The sequence below is a fragment of the Marmota marmota genome, unplaced genomic scaffold (assembly GCF_001458135.2).
Source record: "Marmota marmota marmota unplaced genomic scaffold, marMar, whole genome shotgun sequence".
In the NCBI taxonomy this organism is placed as follows: Eukaryota; Metazoa; Chordata; class Mammalia; order Rodentia; family Sciuridae; genus Marmota; species Marmota marmota.
In genome coordinates, this window is record NW_026000037.1 from 37256694 (window position 1) to 37272484 (window position 15791).

Sequence of the window (15791 nt, forward strand, 5' to 3'; positions counted from 1 at the left end):
AAGGTTTTTTTTTTTTTTTTTTTTTTTTTTTTTTTTTGTATTTTTTTTAAGATCTTAAAAGCACAGTCAGCAAAAGCAAAAAAGAACAATGCTCTGAGTTAATCTAAGAAGCTTCTACATAGCAAAGTAAGCAACAGAGTGAAAAGACACCTACAGAAAGGAAGAAAATATTTGTAAACTATACATTTGACAAGGGGTTAATATTAAAAATGTATATAGACTTGACTCAATGGGAGAAAAAGGAAAAACAAATAACTCAAAAGATCTGGAAAGACATACAAATGGCCAACAAATATGTGAAAAGATGTTAAACATCACTATTCATCAGGGAAATGCAAATTAAAATAAAAGAGACATCATCTCACTCCAGTTAAGGGTGTCGATTATCCAACAAAAAAAAAAAAAAGTCACAAGTGCTGGTACAGTCATGGAGAAGAGAAACTCACATACTGTTGCTAAAGTTAGTACAACCATTTTGGAAACCAAGTATGGAGGTTCCTCAGAAAACTAGAAATAGAAACTTCCATAAGAACCAGTAGTGCTACTACTGGTAATGTATCCAAAGGAAATAAAATTAGTATGTTGAAGAGGCCTCTGCACTTCCATATTTATTGCAGCACTATTCACAATAGCTAAGACATGGAATCAAAGTAAGTATCAACAGATGAATAAATAAGATAGATACATAGGTAGGTAGATAGAGGAAAGATATAATATAATACTATTTGGCCATTAAAAAGAATGAAATCCTGTCATTTACAACATCATGAATGAACATGCAGAGTATTATGTTAAGTGAAATAAGTTAGGCACAGAAAGACAATTAATGCATGATCTCTCTTTTGTGGAATCTAAAAAAGTTGATTGATCTCATAAAAGTAAAAAGTGTAATGGTACTTGCCAAAGGCTGGGTGGCTAATGCTACAGGGAGTAGACATTGGCTTACTATATGTAATTATAGTTACATAGGAGGAATAAATTTCAAGAGATCTTTTGTACAGAAAAGTGACGATAGTTAATGATTATATCTTGTATTTTTAACAATGTTAAGAGAGTGGATATTATATGCTCTCACCATAAAAATTATAGCTACATGAGGTGATACATTTGTTAATTAGCTAAATCTAATAATACTGCAATTTATATGTACTTCAGAATTGCCGCAGTCCGGCTGCAGCAAAATAACCGGGGGGTGACGAATAACTTGTGTACGTTGATACAGCAGGAGTAGGAGCCGTTTATTGCAGGACAGGAGCAGTATTTATACATTCCACAGAGCTTATCTAATTAGCATAAACTAGATACATCAGTCAACCAATAAGGAATCTCCACACTTAATGGCTCGCTTTTGTTACTTCTCAAACCACTCCCTCTGGCATTTGCCAGGCACCATCCAGACTTGTTTACGAACTCTAACATTCCCCTGGCAAAATGCCAGGTGTTATTTTGACTTATTTACAGACTCTAACACAGAATATCATGTGGCACAAGATAAAAACATACAATGGTATACACAAGTTTTAAAATAAATAAAAATTTTGAAAGAGTTGCCTGAATCTAGGGATAGGCTTAGTATAAAGTACTTGCCTAGTGTTCATGAAAAACCCTGTGTTCTGTCTCCAACCTCACGCACACAGAAAAGAGTAACCTTATTTTCAAGGTTATTGGGGGACTCATTAACTCTGTTTGGTACTGTTTGCTCCATGTAGGAACTTAATCCACTCTCAAATTAATTGAAAAATGCTAAATATTTCTATAGTAAAATAATATACATATCGGTTATTTTGGAATATTACAAATATAAGCATAATTTGTTGTTATTCTCACAGCACAGTTTTAGGAAAAATCAATATTGATGTACATCAGTTTTCAACAATGATTTGACCTGTGTATTTTAAGTTGCATCTTAAGTGACTAAAATACTACTAATGCAATAATAAATGGTGAAAATTACCATTTAAACCTGCTGAGTTTACTCTTAAATATATTATGTAAATGCAGACAAGTTTTTTAATCAATATTCTCCATGAGAAACCTAATATTATAGAAAAGCAAATAAATAACATTCTATGCTGAAAACTAATATGCAGAGATATATCATAATAATTTTTTCCTTCTGAATTATAGTAAGTTTGTCAATTATTTTATAAATATTCTAAGGCAACAGAATATTCTTTAAAATTATTCTCTAAATTTTTTTAATCATATGTATTTGAGAGCTGATGACTGCTCACCTTTTTACTTTTAAGAGAGAAAGTTTTCTACATATGCATTCATAACCTCCCTTTCCACATCTTTTCATATTTCAAAGGTAGAAAGGGAAGATTTAACTTGAAGCTCTCTGTCTCCACCACTTTTTCTTTGTAGTCATGTAGGATGCCAAGGGCAAAGAAAAGTTCAGTTATAGGGAGTAATTCATGAGGAGGAAAGAAGTGGGTATTTTAAGAGAATTACAAAGGGAACCTAAGTGGGACTTGAAAACTCAAATATATTTGAGTTTGGAGAAATTAAGGAAGACCTGTGAGTGACATTTAAACTAAAATAAATAGGAACTAGTTTAATGAAAAACAAGAAGATAGGAATAGAAGATGCTATTCTAAGCTGACAAATAGGAGTGAGCCTGGAGGCATTTTAGAACCAAAGTGACAGCCTTAATTTTTCTTTGTAGTATTTAAGTTATTCAGGTTAGTGCAATGTCCTCTCTGATTCTGCGTATATTCTCTCCACTTGATTAAACATTATTCTCTTTTTTTTTTAGTTGTAGGTGGACACAATACCTTTATTTTATTTATTTATTTTTATGTGGTGCTGAGGATCAAACCCAAAAATACTATAAAATAATTGTGGAATATTATTGTGGAACCTTAGAATATTTATAAAATAATTGATGAGCTTACTAATTCAGAAGGAAGAAATTATTTATGATAAATCTCTGTGTATTAGTCCTCAGCATAAGTATGTTATTTATTTGCTTTTCTATAATACTACTATGATTTTCTCATGGAGAATATCAATAAAAAATACTTGTCTGCATTTACATAATCTATTTAAAAGTAAACGAAGCAAGTTTAAAGGGTAATTTTTACCATTTATTCTTGCATTAGTAGTAGGCTAGTGCTCTACCACTGAGCTACGACCCCAGCCACACAAACATTATTCTTATTTCTAGTAAAAGTTTCCTTAATGCTCTTAAGGATTAAGAAAACAATTAGCTAATCTACAGATAACAACACTTAAATTTATGGAAATAACATTTTTCCTGATTGCAGACCTAATGCTTATTTACTGTAGAAAATTTTGCAAGTACAGAAAAGCAACAAAGAAAATATGTTTTTTCTAAAGAACTTAACAGTGGTAACTGGGCAAATAATGCTATTCTATGCCTATATTTACATATGGAGTAACACTTTGTAATTTAAGTTTTATCATTGTATATATGGCTTTGTAGTATGTTTTTTCCACCTAAAAATATCATGGGCCTTTCCCAGTGCTGCAAAATTTTCTATAACATGATTTTAATAGCTTATTCATAATAATTTGGATATTTACTATGTCTTAGGTACATATAATTATTTTTTTTTCACAGAACAATCATATAACGTTATATTCTCTTTTGCCCAAGGTCACAAGCTCATAAAGGGTAGTGCCAGTGTTCACATACAGACAGTCTGACTCTGGAGCTTATACTCTTAACCAGTAATGCTACGAGCCTTTCAATACTATAATTAAAGTCTATTTTAGACTTTCATATTATTTCCAGTTTGGGTTTTGGCTATATGAAATAATACTTAACAATTCTGTGAGTTGGCAATTTAGTCTGGACTCATTTGGGCCAGCTCATCCTTATTCCACATGATGGTACCTAGGCTCATTTTCATGTCTTGGACCCCACTGCCCTGGATGGGCAGCTAGACTTCTGTCTATACACATAGTCTTTCATTCTAAAGTAAGCTAGTTCGGGTTGTTTACATGACAATGGCCTTCCAAGAAACCAGAGTGGAAGATGCAAAACACTCCTCCTTATAAGTAAACTTCCTCCCTAGAGGGAGGAATGTAGGCCAAGGTGCTTCTTAACCTTGACTCTGAGGATTGGCCTAACTCTTGGGACCCTGTCCCTATACTTCAAAGTTTGTGAAAAATGTAGCCTTCCAACTTGAATTCAATCTCTTATTCACTAATTGTGAACTTTTATACCCTTCTATACTAAAAGTACAAGAACATCTGAAACTGAAATACTTTAGTTGTTAGGGCAGGAAAGATATGCTTATTGAACATATCCTGATACAATTGTGTTAAACAAAATATAAGTATACAGATATAGTTTGAATGAGTTAAGTAGAGGCAGGCAAAGATATTGGGTCTCTTATAAGGATATATTATCTGAAAAGTATGTGTTGGAAGAGGTGGCTGCCCAGTGATAAGAGCCAAATGGAAATAATAATCAGAATAAAAATGGGGTTAATTTATTGCAAGATTTAAAAAAGAATGAAAGAAGATATACTGTAAAGATAAATATACTCATATATTAAAATGCATAGCTTGAAAAACTAAATGAAGGGTTAAATAGATGAGGAAAGTTGGGGACTGGTTAGGAAATCCAATCACACATGTTGTATGTATATATTGTTTGAGAATTTAAGTACAGAGTCAGAGGCAGGATTTGAGGGGTTTTTTTGTTGTTGTTTTGTTGATATATTGGGAATTGAACCCAGGTCCATGCTTATCGGTAGGCAAGTGCTCTTCCATTTAAGCTACATCTTCAGCCTTTTTTTTTTTTTTTTTTTTTTAATTTGAGACAGGGTCTTGCTGCATTGACCAGACCATTCTCAAATTTGTAATCCTCCTTCCTAGACCTCCTAAATAGCTGGGTTGCAAGCATACACCACCACACCCAGCTCAGAGACAAGTTTTATGCGGGACTCAGTTTCAACTAGAGAACATGAGATGTTCACTCTTGGCAATGTAGGATTCTAAGTGGACTTATTTATCTTTAAATATTTCATGAGCTAAGTTTATAATCATGTTATAAAAAGTATGAATGATAATTTAGGCATATCAAATAATATCATGTTTTACTTAATTTACAGTCTCGTGATAAATTAATAATTCATTACATGTTAATTCTATACCACTGTGTATTCAAGTACACAAGACCAGTAAGCATAAGATCAATGTGTGATGACATTATAAACATTTTAATAGAATTTATTCATAATAATCACCACTCTAAAACCAATTCATTACTTTTACCATTAATTAAATTTGACTTGAAAAATGTATGATGTTTGATGTTACTTAGAAGAATAGCTATTTACTTGTTTTTGTGATGTCAGATTCTCTGATACTCAGTCTTTGTGATATTTTGGGTATGATTTTTTTAAAGTACACACTTAACACTGTATAAAGTAATGAGTTTATTCTTAAGTTAACAAGATTGTTAGTAAAACAGAAAAAGTTCATTGCATTAATTAGCATCTTATTGAAATATAATTTTAATTTTATGTTGTTGCATTTATTTACTTTACCATTTTTATTCAATTTTAATGTGTTCATAAATTGCTCAATAAATAAAACTAATAGCTTACAAATAAATTTTAAAGTTAACATATTAATTTGATTTTTTTTTCCTTTTGCAGTACTTAGTATCAAACCCAGGGTTTTGTGCATACTAGGCAAGTACTCTACTACTGAGATACATCCCCAGTGCAGCATATTACTTTTCTTAAAAGGCCCATCATATTCATGCACAGAAATTATCAATCAAAAATTGTGAGATCATTAGGGGAAAATCTAGAGCTTTTTTATATTTTATCAACATGTATACTCATTAGCTTATTTTAAAAACTTCTCATGTATTGATAAAATTTTGTAAGTTTATATGGCAAAGTTCAGAACGTAAAATTACATTGATCAATTAGAATATACACAATCTTGGGCTGGGGTTGTGGCTCAGTGGTAGAGCCCTTGCAATTCAATCTTCAGCACCACATGAAAATAAATAAATAAAATAAAGGAATTGTGTCCAACTAAAAAATAAATATTAAAAAAAAGAATATACACAATCTTCAGGAACTAGCCAACACACCTACTCTGTGCCAGGAATTATATCAAGAACTAGGAACATAGGTCTTGGAGATACAAGGTCCCTGCTGCTCTGAATGTGTTTATATTCCTAAAGGGAAAGATAGTTAATAAGCAGTAATAATCAGAAAATAAGAGGTATCAGTGAATTAACAAAGTCTAAGAGAGTGGCTGGGGTTTGCAATTTTCTTGTGGAGATGACATCTAATTTGAATTCTGGATGATCAGAAGAAGCCAATACAAAAAAAGAAAATCAAGTCACTCAAATTCAATTCACTGATAGCCAATTTTAAGAGACTTAATTTGCATATTGAAAGGAAAGAGGAAAAATGAAAACATTAGTGGAATTGTGTGTTCTCAGAACACACACACAAACACAAAACATGCTTTTTGAATTTTATTGTTATTGCTACAAAATTGTTTGTCAAATACATATAAATTAAGTCATAAGTATATGAATGATCTCTCTTGGATCCTGAGTGTTAGTGAAATGGAGGGTAGCTTTTATATTACAGTATCTTTTCTTTTTTAACATGTTTTATTGGGCTTTAATGAAGCCACATTAAATAGGTCTTTAGGGAAGGAGAGGTAAACATGTGGAATATATAAGGTTTTTTTAAAAGCATAGTAATATTAATATGTTAAATTCAGAAAACAGGAGAAACTGCAGTTTTTACAATGCAAACTATAGGAACAAAGACTGACTAATTTTGGACAATGGGTCTCTGTATAACATAAAATTCCAAAGTCTTGGAAGCAAGAGGAACATACTTTCATATTTAACCAAAGAAATCATACATGGGTTTCAAAAGTTTAAGACACATGGCCTGAAGTGCTTTCCTAAAAGTATCATCCTAATACTTAAAGAAATGAATCGAGAGCCCTAAAATTACACAATTCTATTTTAGCAAATAATTCTGAGTGAATTATCAAGGTGGGCATAGATTTACATGCAGGAATATTTCTCTTAGATTTATTTGTAATTATGAAAGTTTGGGAGAAATGCTGTCTCCACAAAAGGAACATAAATAAACAAAATTTTAAATAACTAGCCAAAATTTTCCATCCAGTACTTAATGTTCATGTTTTAGAAAAATACTTAATGCTTTACTTAATAGGAATTATATAGTAAAATTCCTAAGAAGAAAAGAATACAAAATGGGACGATTCAATATTTAAAAGAAAAAAATCACACTTACATAGAAAATATTTAGAATCAGTATAACTGCTTTGGAGAACAATTTGGCAGTGCCTATAAAGTTGAAAATGTACAAGCTCTACAACCCAACATTAATGTGCTTGACATAATGATAGATTAAAAGTTGTAAAATGTTAAGATAGAATATTACGCAGATGTTAAAAATTAATGCATTTGAACTGTATATCTACAACAAAGATAGGTCTGTATATTTCAGCAGAGACAGTTTCCAAAACAATGTTAAATTTTAAAAAGAACGTTGCAGGATGGTATAATATGGTAGTATTTATATAAAGTTTTAAAACACTTATAACAATACAAATATTGTTTACAATACACATGTAGGAAATAAGCACATAAAATTATAACCAGAAATGATACAGGCCAGAATCATGATGGGAGTTGCCTTTGGAGCAGAAGGGAGAGGAATGGGTCTGAAAAGCAAATCAAGTGGGACCTGATGATGGTATTTTACTTCATCTGAAATATTTTCTATGTTCTTTATTTGGAAAAAAAAAACTGACAAAATGCTTATATTGCAAATTTTAGTGGTGATGATATATCCTTGTTTATTTTATGAAACTCATTTTTGTGTGTGCTTTAAAACTTTAAAAACCAATGATTGAAAGAAAATATGTCAATGTTTGCAGTGATTATCAATCTTCAGGGAGATGACTTCAATTTTTATTTTCATATCCAGGCTTCCACATTGATGCTGAACATTACACTATGCTTAGGATAAAGTGGTACCTTACTGCTTGAGTCCATTCAGGCTACTATAACAATATTCCAAAAACTAGGTAGATTAGAAACAACAGCAATGTATTTCTCACAATTCTGGAAGCTGTAAAGTCCGAAATCAATGAATCAGCAGATTCAGAGTCTAGTTAGCTCACTTTGGGGTTCATAGATGATACTCATAGCAGCTAGCAGAGTGCCTACTACACAGTAACTGCTCTGTAATGTTGAAGGAAATGTGAATAAACACATAGATAAACAGCAAAAGTCACAGTCAAAGGTACAGTGAGTGGAAGACAGAACATTAAGTGGGTCATTTCCATGAGAAGCAGAGCACAGTGGAATGGGCCCAGTGATGCAAATTACCACCTTGGGACTGTTATTATTTGGTACTTTTCTTTATATCCTGACTTTTCCCTCAATAAATTTTTGCTACCTTTCTCATTTCCTGCCAGTGCTGGCCACACCCATAAGCACAGTCCCTGATTTACAGCTAAATGAGTCTTTACTTTATTACATATCCTTAAACTGTCTCAGAGCCAAGACTACACATAAATACAAATAAGGCATATACCTGATGGGCTTTGCTATAAGATAATCTCTTGCTTTCCTAGTGAGGAGATCCAAAAAAGTGTTTCTGACCAACTTAGGTGTATAGAGTTTTAGGAATGCAGATTAAATAGTCATGTTCATTCACATTTTTTTAATTTGTTAGTTTATACATGCATATTTAAAACATTATCTATAAAATGCATTAATTTTTTTCATTTAAACTTTATGAAATCAGTTTAAAGCTTCCATATGAATCTCAAGTCATTTAACATAGATTTCCAGAGCAGAGCATCTTCACTTCTATTTCAGTTCTTTAAGGTACAACATTTTTTGATTTTGTGGATGAAGCTATCACTGAAAACTTTTTATCACAAATCACAAGTCCCACCATATAACACTAGGATGATTTTTTTACTCATCTTTTAGTGTAGTTTTATGAGGCCAACAATATGACTAAATGCTAAATACTAAATTGATCATTAAAAGGCTTGTTTACAACAATAAATGGTGCTACCAACTGTGACATCATATTTTCCACAATATTAAGTACTAAATCTTTTCAAAATGTACTTGTCTTTTTTTTTTTATGCAATAGCCTCATCAAGATGAATTCTATAAGCATCCTACAGTTGCAGTGGTCACTACAGTTTCAAGTTAATGTGTTTTCTCCAAAAAAAACCCTGTGACTTAATAAAGGAATTAAGAAAGTACACCATTATGTGAGGGATTTTGAAAATCTTGACTATAAAGCAGCTCCCAATCTGAACAGTCTATAACACTGGGGGGAAATCTTCTATTTGAAAATGTACTATAAATTTATTTTCTTTAACTTTTTTAAAAAGAGAAACCTTATCTTCTTTATGCTAATGATTAGGAAAGAAAGCTGAAGCATAGCTGCATATAATATTAAGGAGTAATCAAAATGTGAGTGGATTAACATCATTTTGGGGTTTACAGGACATTAGAGGTTTGAATACATTTTGATTTCAAGTTAGAAGCAGGCTCTGTGTGTATGTATCTGTGTATGTACTTGTAATGCCGTAATTATGGGTCTATGTCTAGGAATTAGAAAGTTGCAAATGGTGAAGAGCAAGTAAATTGGTTTAACTAGAGTAAGTGGATCAATTTAAAAGAAGAAAACAAGTTCACTTTGATGTGTTATTGTGATGGCAGAGGAGATCAAAGTGATAGGGAACAGCTAATAGTTTATTCTATTTGAAAATTGTGCAGCTTCTCAGTTTTCAACATTAAATATACAGTTTACGTATCTGCATATGTTTCAGGCTACATTATTGGAATTCTGAAGTCATGAAAGCATCAGATGAACCAGCCTGCAACACCTTGGATTCAGATTGGAAGATAAAGTTTAGAAAATGTGGCCTTTAAGGGCTGGTAGTACCTGAAAATATTAATTGACTCACATTGTAAAAATGACACCAATTTCTAAACAGTAGAAATTATTTTAGTTCAACATCAAGGTTCAAAACAAAATGTACAACTAAAAACTTTACACTCCTCCCTCCCCCACTTCAGACAGGTGCCAGCATTGGTGAATTATGATTTTCCTTAGTTGTAAGCACTCATTTTTACCCATGTAAACCACCCCTAGGAATTAAGTATTGGTTATTTAATGTAGAGTATAATGGGAAACTGATTAATTTTACAATGGCAGAGTTCAAGGACTTGGTTCCAAACTGAGCCGAAGCTTCCCAATGCTTTTTGTACAGTCTGAGAAAAACTGTGCTGCATTGGCCCATTTTTGAAGGCCATCATGCTCTGTAATATGAAGATATCATCTTAATGCTGATATCTTTGGAGAGTCCCAAGCAGACACAGAAAATGAATGGAGGCAAGGAGTGTGACGGAGGGGACAAGGAAGGAGGTCTTCCAGCTATACAAGTTCCTGTGGGTTGGCAGCGTCGTGTGGATCAAAATGGAGTTCTTTATGTCAGGTGAGCCCTTATTTATTACCTATGTCACCTCCAAAGTCATAGTTCCAAAGTTAAGGAGGAAGAGTCTGTTCTTCTTTGAGGGAACAAAATATTGTGACTGACAGCACCTCAGATAAGTTTCAATAACTGACCTCTGTGCTAGAAATGCACAAGTATTTTTATTCTGTACTGTTTTGTAGTGTAAATTGACATAGATTATCAGAGAGAATTTTTATGCATTAATTGTGTTTACATGAGGTGTCATTCTGCTTCTCTGTAATAAGGATAAAAAAATATGAAGATTTCTAAAAAACTTAAAGCATCATTACTACATTCACAGAAGAATGCAAAATATTGGAAATAGACCCAATGCCATTTGGCAATATTACTCTGTTCTTAAAAGTACTTCAACTGACTTTTCTGATACTAAAGTTCTGTTTTTAATCTATTAGCAGTCTTACTTATTAGACTTCTTAATGCTTGATATTAACCAAAAATAATTTGCTTATTTTTTTCTGCACAGTTTTTAATCTATTTCCTTGCATGTAATAATAAAAATAAAGTCATGATGGAGATAGCTCTTCATATTACAAGTAAAAATCATACAACTAAATGCAAATGCCTCCTCTTTAAAATTTTCATGTTATATCTCTTTTAGAACAAGTTGAATGGAATAACTGAACTGTTGGCAAGAAGTTTTAAGTCTTATTTAATAAATAATTGGCATCTAAGTTCCTTATTTATAATTTTCCAATAAATATATAGAAGTTTAGGTTACCATAAGTCTTTCTTCATGATATAATAAAAAAATTAAAAGTAGACTTCAGATTTTATTAATTCCACATTAAGCAGGATCATTAAATTGATGCTATTATTTTCAATGTGGCTCTTTGCATCCCAGCTTCAATAGAATTTTCAGTTCCCTATAGATGTATTTGTATGAATGAGGTATTTTCTGTGGTACAAACAATTTCATGCTTTAACAACTCAAAAGTCAGTTCAGATGTGGGTTTATTGTTTGTTTGGTTGGTTGATTTGTATGCTTGTAAAGTGCTTCTTGAGGTAAACTTAATTACCCACTGAAATTATTTTGTCACATAAAATTCTTATATCTATAATATTAATGATGTGCTCTGTATTCGAGGAGGTGAAGGAATAAAAACACAAGGAATGTGGAGCTCATCTCATAATAGAAAAGATGGACAAAGATACAAGGAATAACTTTTTCCAAGTGTTTCTATTACCAATGTGGCTCATAAAGTGCCAGAAATACTTTGTTATAAATATAAGAAATTATCAGTGATATATGTTTATATTTATGGTTATTCTAGTTTGTAAAGAGATGATGTATGTTCAACTTGAAGCAAATGACTTAAAAATCTTGATAATTTTTTTTACTCCATCTTATGAAACATAAATCAACTTTTCATATTGCTATGAGCAAACCATGTCAAGTCTGGGAATCAAAAACTAAGAAGTCTAAAAGTTAAAAAAAAAAAAAAAGAAGTCTAATTAAAAGTTGATCAGTCACTTTCAGTTAATATCAGTTCATAATTTTCCAAGACTGACTTCTTCACTTTTCTGATAATCATGTTAGTATGAGTTCTCCAAATTTAAGTCTGTACACTTGAGAATTATTTTAAAAACTAAACTTTTGCAGGTAAGGTTAAATGCTTTCAAATTAAATCAAACCACCTGGGTTTGATTTGTTTATATATAACCAATTAAAATACTACTTGAATAAATGTATGAGGCTAGCCTACCTTCAATGGCTACCTTCTCAATGTATAGTTTACCCCGCATTTTTAGGTTAATCTTCAATTTCTCCTGCCTCCTGGTAGCATTTTGAGGTGACACATTAAATTTTCCACCTGTTTCCAATTTTCTAAACTGTATCCATGCTGTAAAACTTGTAACTATTTTTTACATTAATTATTGCCCCCAAAAGTTAATTATAAGAGCTACAACTAAAGGAAAGAATCCAACTGACTAAGAGGAAGAGTTTCAAGAGGTCTAGAATACTGTAAAGGAATTTAGGAATTCTTGCCTTTGATTTTAATTTCACAATGAAATTCCTTTAGGATTCAGTGCATACACTTTCTCTTAAGCAAAATGTTGGCAATTTCTCTTCCCCCAATTCATCAATTCTTATTGTGAAAAATCAATAAGGTTAGTTATTGGTGACTTTGTTTTATTGAAATTATTATACCTCCAAAGCCTCTTGTTGCCTCTCCTTGCATATCATTTAGAAGTAGCCTAAATAAATATGACGGTTTTCATTTAAATTGTTCTTTGTGCCCAAGTCATTTAGACAATTGGCCTTAAACAAAATATGAATTGCATTTTAAGGCTAGTTCATTTATGACTGCACAACTGCTTGTGTTTTTTAGAGGCAGAAAGTCTATGGCCAGTAGTGTAATACTTTGTGTATGAATTGGAGAGTATTGTTTCTGGATGAATTGGATCTAAAGGCTTAAGTTAGGATTTTACCTAATAGTCATAAATAAAAGAATTTCAAATGAAAAGTTCATAGGAATTTCAAAGCATAATACTGATATAAGTTGTAAAATCAACATATTCATAAAGCCCTAAAATGTAAATTACCCATTTTAAACTACTACTCATTGTAAATAAAAATCAAAAACTTATCCTATCATCAAAATTAGTATTTAATCTGTTTTACTAATTTTTGTGACCAGAGAGGAGTAAGATGAAAAAACCTACCCACTTACCAGCCCAAAAAATGCAAGGCACCTTTTGTCTACCTAACACCCTATTTCCTCAAAAACTTCCCATCTTTTGTCAGCTCTGTTAGATTCCTCTCTGCACAATGTTTCTTCAGTACAATTTGAAGTAGGCCACAATGATCTATCTTCAAAGAAACACACTGGTAAAGGAGAGAAAGAAATATTTTTACATAGGGTCAACTTGGTTTTAGACTCCAAAATAAACAGGGAAGAATATATTATCTCTGACTTTTGTAGACTTGCCAACTTTCTGGTTTGAACTTTAATATGTTCCTAAGTTTCAGTTTTTCCTCAACAAGCTTTGAAAGTAAATGTCGTAGTTTAAAATGATAGTGATTCTTTTATGTAGTTTTTTCCCCCTGTTCCTTTCTTGCCTGCTTCTGTCCTTTCTTAAGAGTAGTATTTTTCCTATCTTTAGTCCACTCTTGGTTTTCAAAATACTTTTGTTTAATTTTCTGTGAAGATCTGTATTTTTCTGAGAAATATTTTGGTACAAAAGAAAGAGCGATAGTGTTAAAGGCTATAATTTAGTAGCTAGCATAATATTGACAAAGAAAATGCTTTCCCTAGCAGGAAAATATTATCCTGTGAAGGACAGTAAGACTATAAATTATGCCTTTTTTCATATAATATGTGCAGTCAAAATTATTTCCTGATGTATTTTTAAACTATTTTTACAGTCCCAGTGGGTCTTTGTTATCTTGCTTGGAGCAGGTTAAAACATACCTGCTTACTGATGGAACATGCAAGTGTGGCTTGGAATGTCCTCTTATTCTTCCCAAGGTAACCATTTCACAATAGAGCTACAGCAGTTTTTTATTTTTAGGTATTTTATATATTTGCTTTTCTCATTTGGCATTTCATTTTTATATTAGTTCTCCAATCATGTATTTGTTTTAACTTTTATCTAATTAGACATCTTTTACATGCATTTTGGAATGATTAAAGATTGTGGGAAATTTACTCAGGTCATTTTCAAAGGTGACAAACTATATTCATATTAAATATTTCTTTAAAACCACAATTCACCTTTTTATTAGAGCTGTACCTATGCTCAATATTTAGTAATGCAGTATTTTCTTTAACTATTCTAACTGCAATATTACTTTTAGCATGGTTATTGATAAGTCTGTCATAGATGTTTCTAAAATTGTAAAGCCAAACCCTCATAACCAAAATATGAAAATGTTTTACTCCTTTACAAGGTAAAAAGTAAAATTACTTAAAATAGTAAAATGTTATTTGCTATAGAAATAGATCATTCTCTGAATGTTTTATAGTATTAATTTTCAAACTAAAAATTAATAAACAACTTTTTTCTTTTTACTGTTACTGCATCATAAAAAAAATTTCTAATAAGTAAATTTTTAATAGAGCAGTAGATTTTCTAAGTCAGTGAAAAGGTAATATAAATACAGTAATAAAAGGAAGCCAAAGGAAAGTTAGCATGTAGAAATATCATAGTTTTTTGTTTTGTTTTTATATCTAGATTTTATCTGTTTTTGTACTGGTATAATATCAGGAACTATCTAAAATTGGAAACATTATTAGATATTAAACTTTTCCATATATTTATCTTGGTTATCTGAGAATTACTGTAATTTTCATTATTTATTTTGCTACTAAAAACCGTAAGTTCAGCAGAAGTATTTATTAAGTTATATAACATTGTTTTCCTTAAGTTTAAAAACTTAAGAAAGTTTTATTCAGATTTATGGCTTAATCTCAGTACAATGTTTTTCTTTTAAAACAAGAGGATCTTTTTATTAAATGTTTTTGCAGACGTATTCTAAACAAAGACTGTGCTTTTTCCAGGTATTTAATTTTGATCCTGGAGCTGCTGTGAAACAGAGAACTGCAGAAGATGTTAAAGCAGATGAAGATGTCACAAAGCTATGCATACATAAAAGAAAAATCATTGCAGTGGCCACACTTCATAAAAGCATGGAAGCCCCACATCCTTCTCTGGTGCTCACCAGTCCCGGAGGAGGAACAAGTATGTAATATGGCTAAGGGGTTAGGAATTCTCCTCCCCCGCTCCATTGCAAGAGAAGGAGATGCTGGAAATCACTTTGCCAAAGCATTTTCCCATTTCACTTTTCAAACATGCACAGTGTTTTTAAGGTTTTATATGATCTATCATTTTAGTGCAAATAGCAAATTAATTCTGAAAAATTACCATGAGGTTATTTCCCAGAATTCCTTGTGCAGATCATCTAGTTACATAATCAGAATAAACACTAATTAGCACATCCTAATGCTATGCAGATGTGCAGAGCTGAGCTCATAGAAAAGAAAGTGCCATTGGTTTTTTGGAAACAAATGTAGCCATTTTCATAGGGCTATATTGGAAGATGTGATATTAAATCCCCAACAATTTAGCAGTTTTGTTAAAAACAAGCTGTTTCTTTTCTTTTTTCTTTTTTTTTTAGTCATTTGATAACTATTTGTTGAACACCTACTAAACAAAAATCATCTTGCCAAGAACTTTTTATGAGCCCCCACTCAACTCACTCTCAATCTCTCTCTCTCTCTCTCTCTCTC

General features: G+C 31.6%; 1 protein-coding gene across 1 annotated transcript in view; it reads left to right on the top strand.

Moving 5' to 3' along the window:
* Mbd5 (methyl-CpG binding domain protein 5) overlaps window positions 1-15791 on the top strand; it is a 405383-nt gene that overhangs the window by 342957 nt on the left and 46635 nt on the right. The window contains exons 8-10 of the mRNA XM_015479159.2: window positions 9853-10521; window positions 13928-14030; window positions 15063-15243. Of these exons, the coding sequence (XP_015334645.2) occupies window positions 10370-10521; window positions 13928-14030; window positions 15063-15243 (436 nt within the window). The 5' untranslated portion in view covers window positions 9853-10369. The remainder of the gene's footprint in view (window positions 1-9852; window positions 10522-13927; window positions 14031-15062; window positions 15244-15791) is intronic.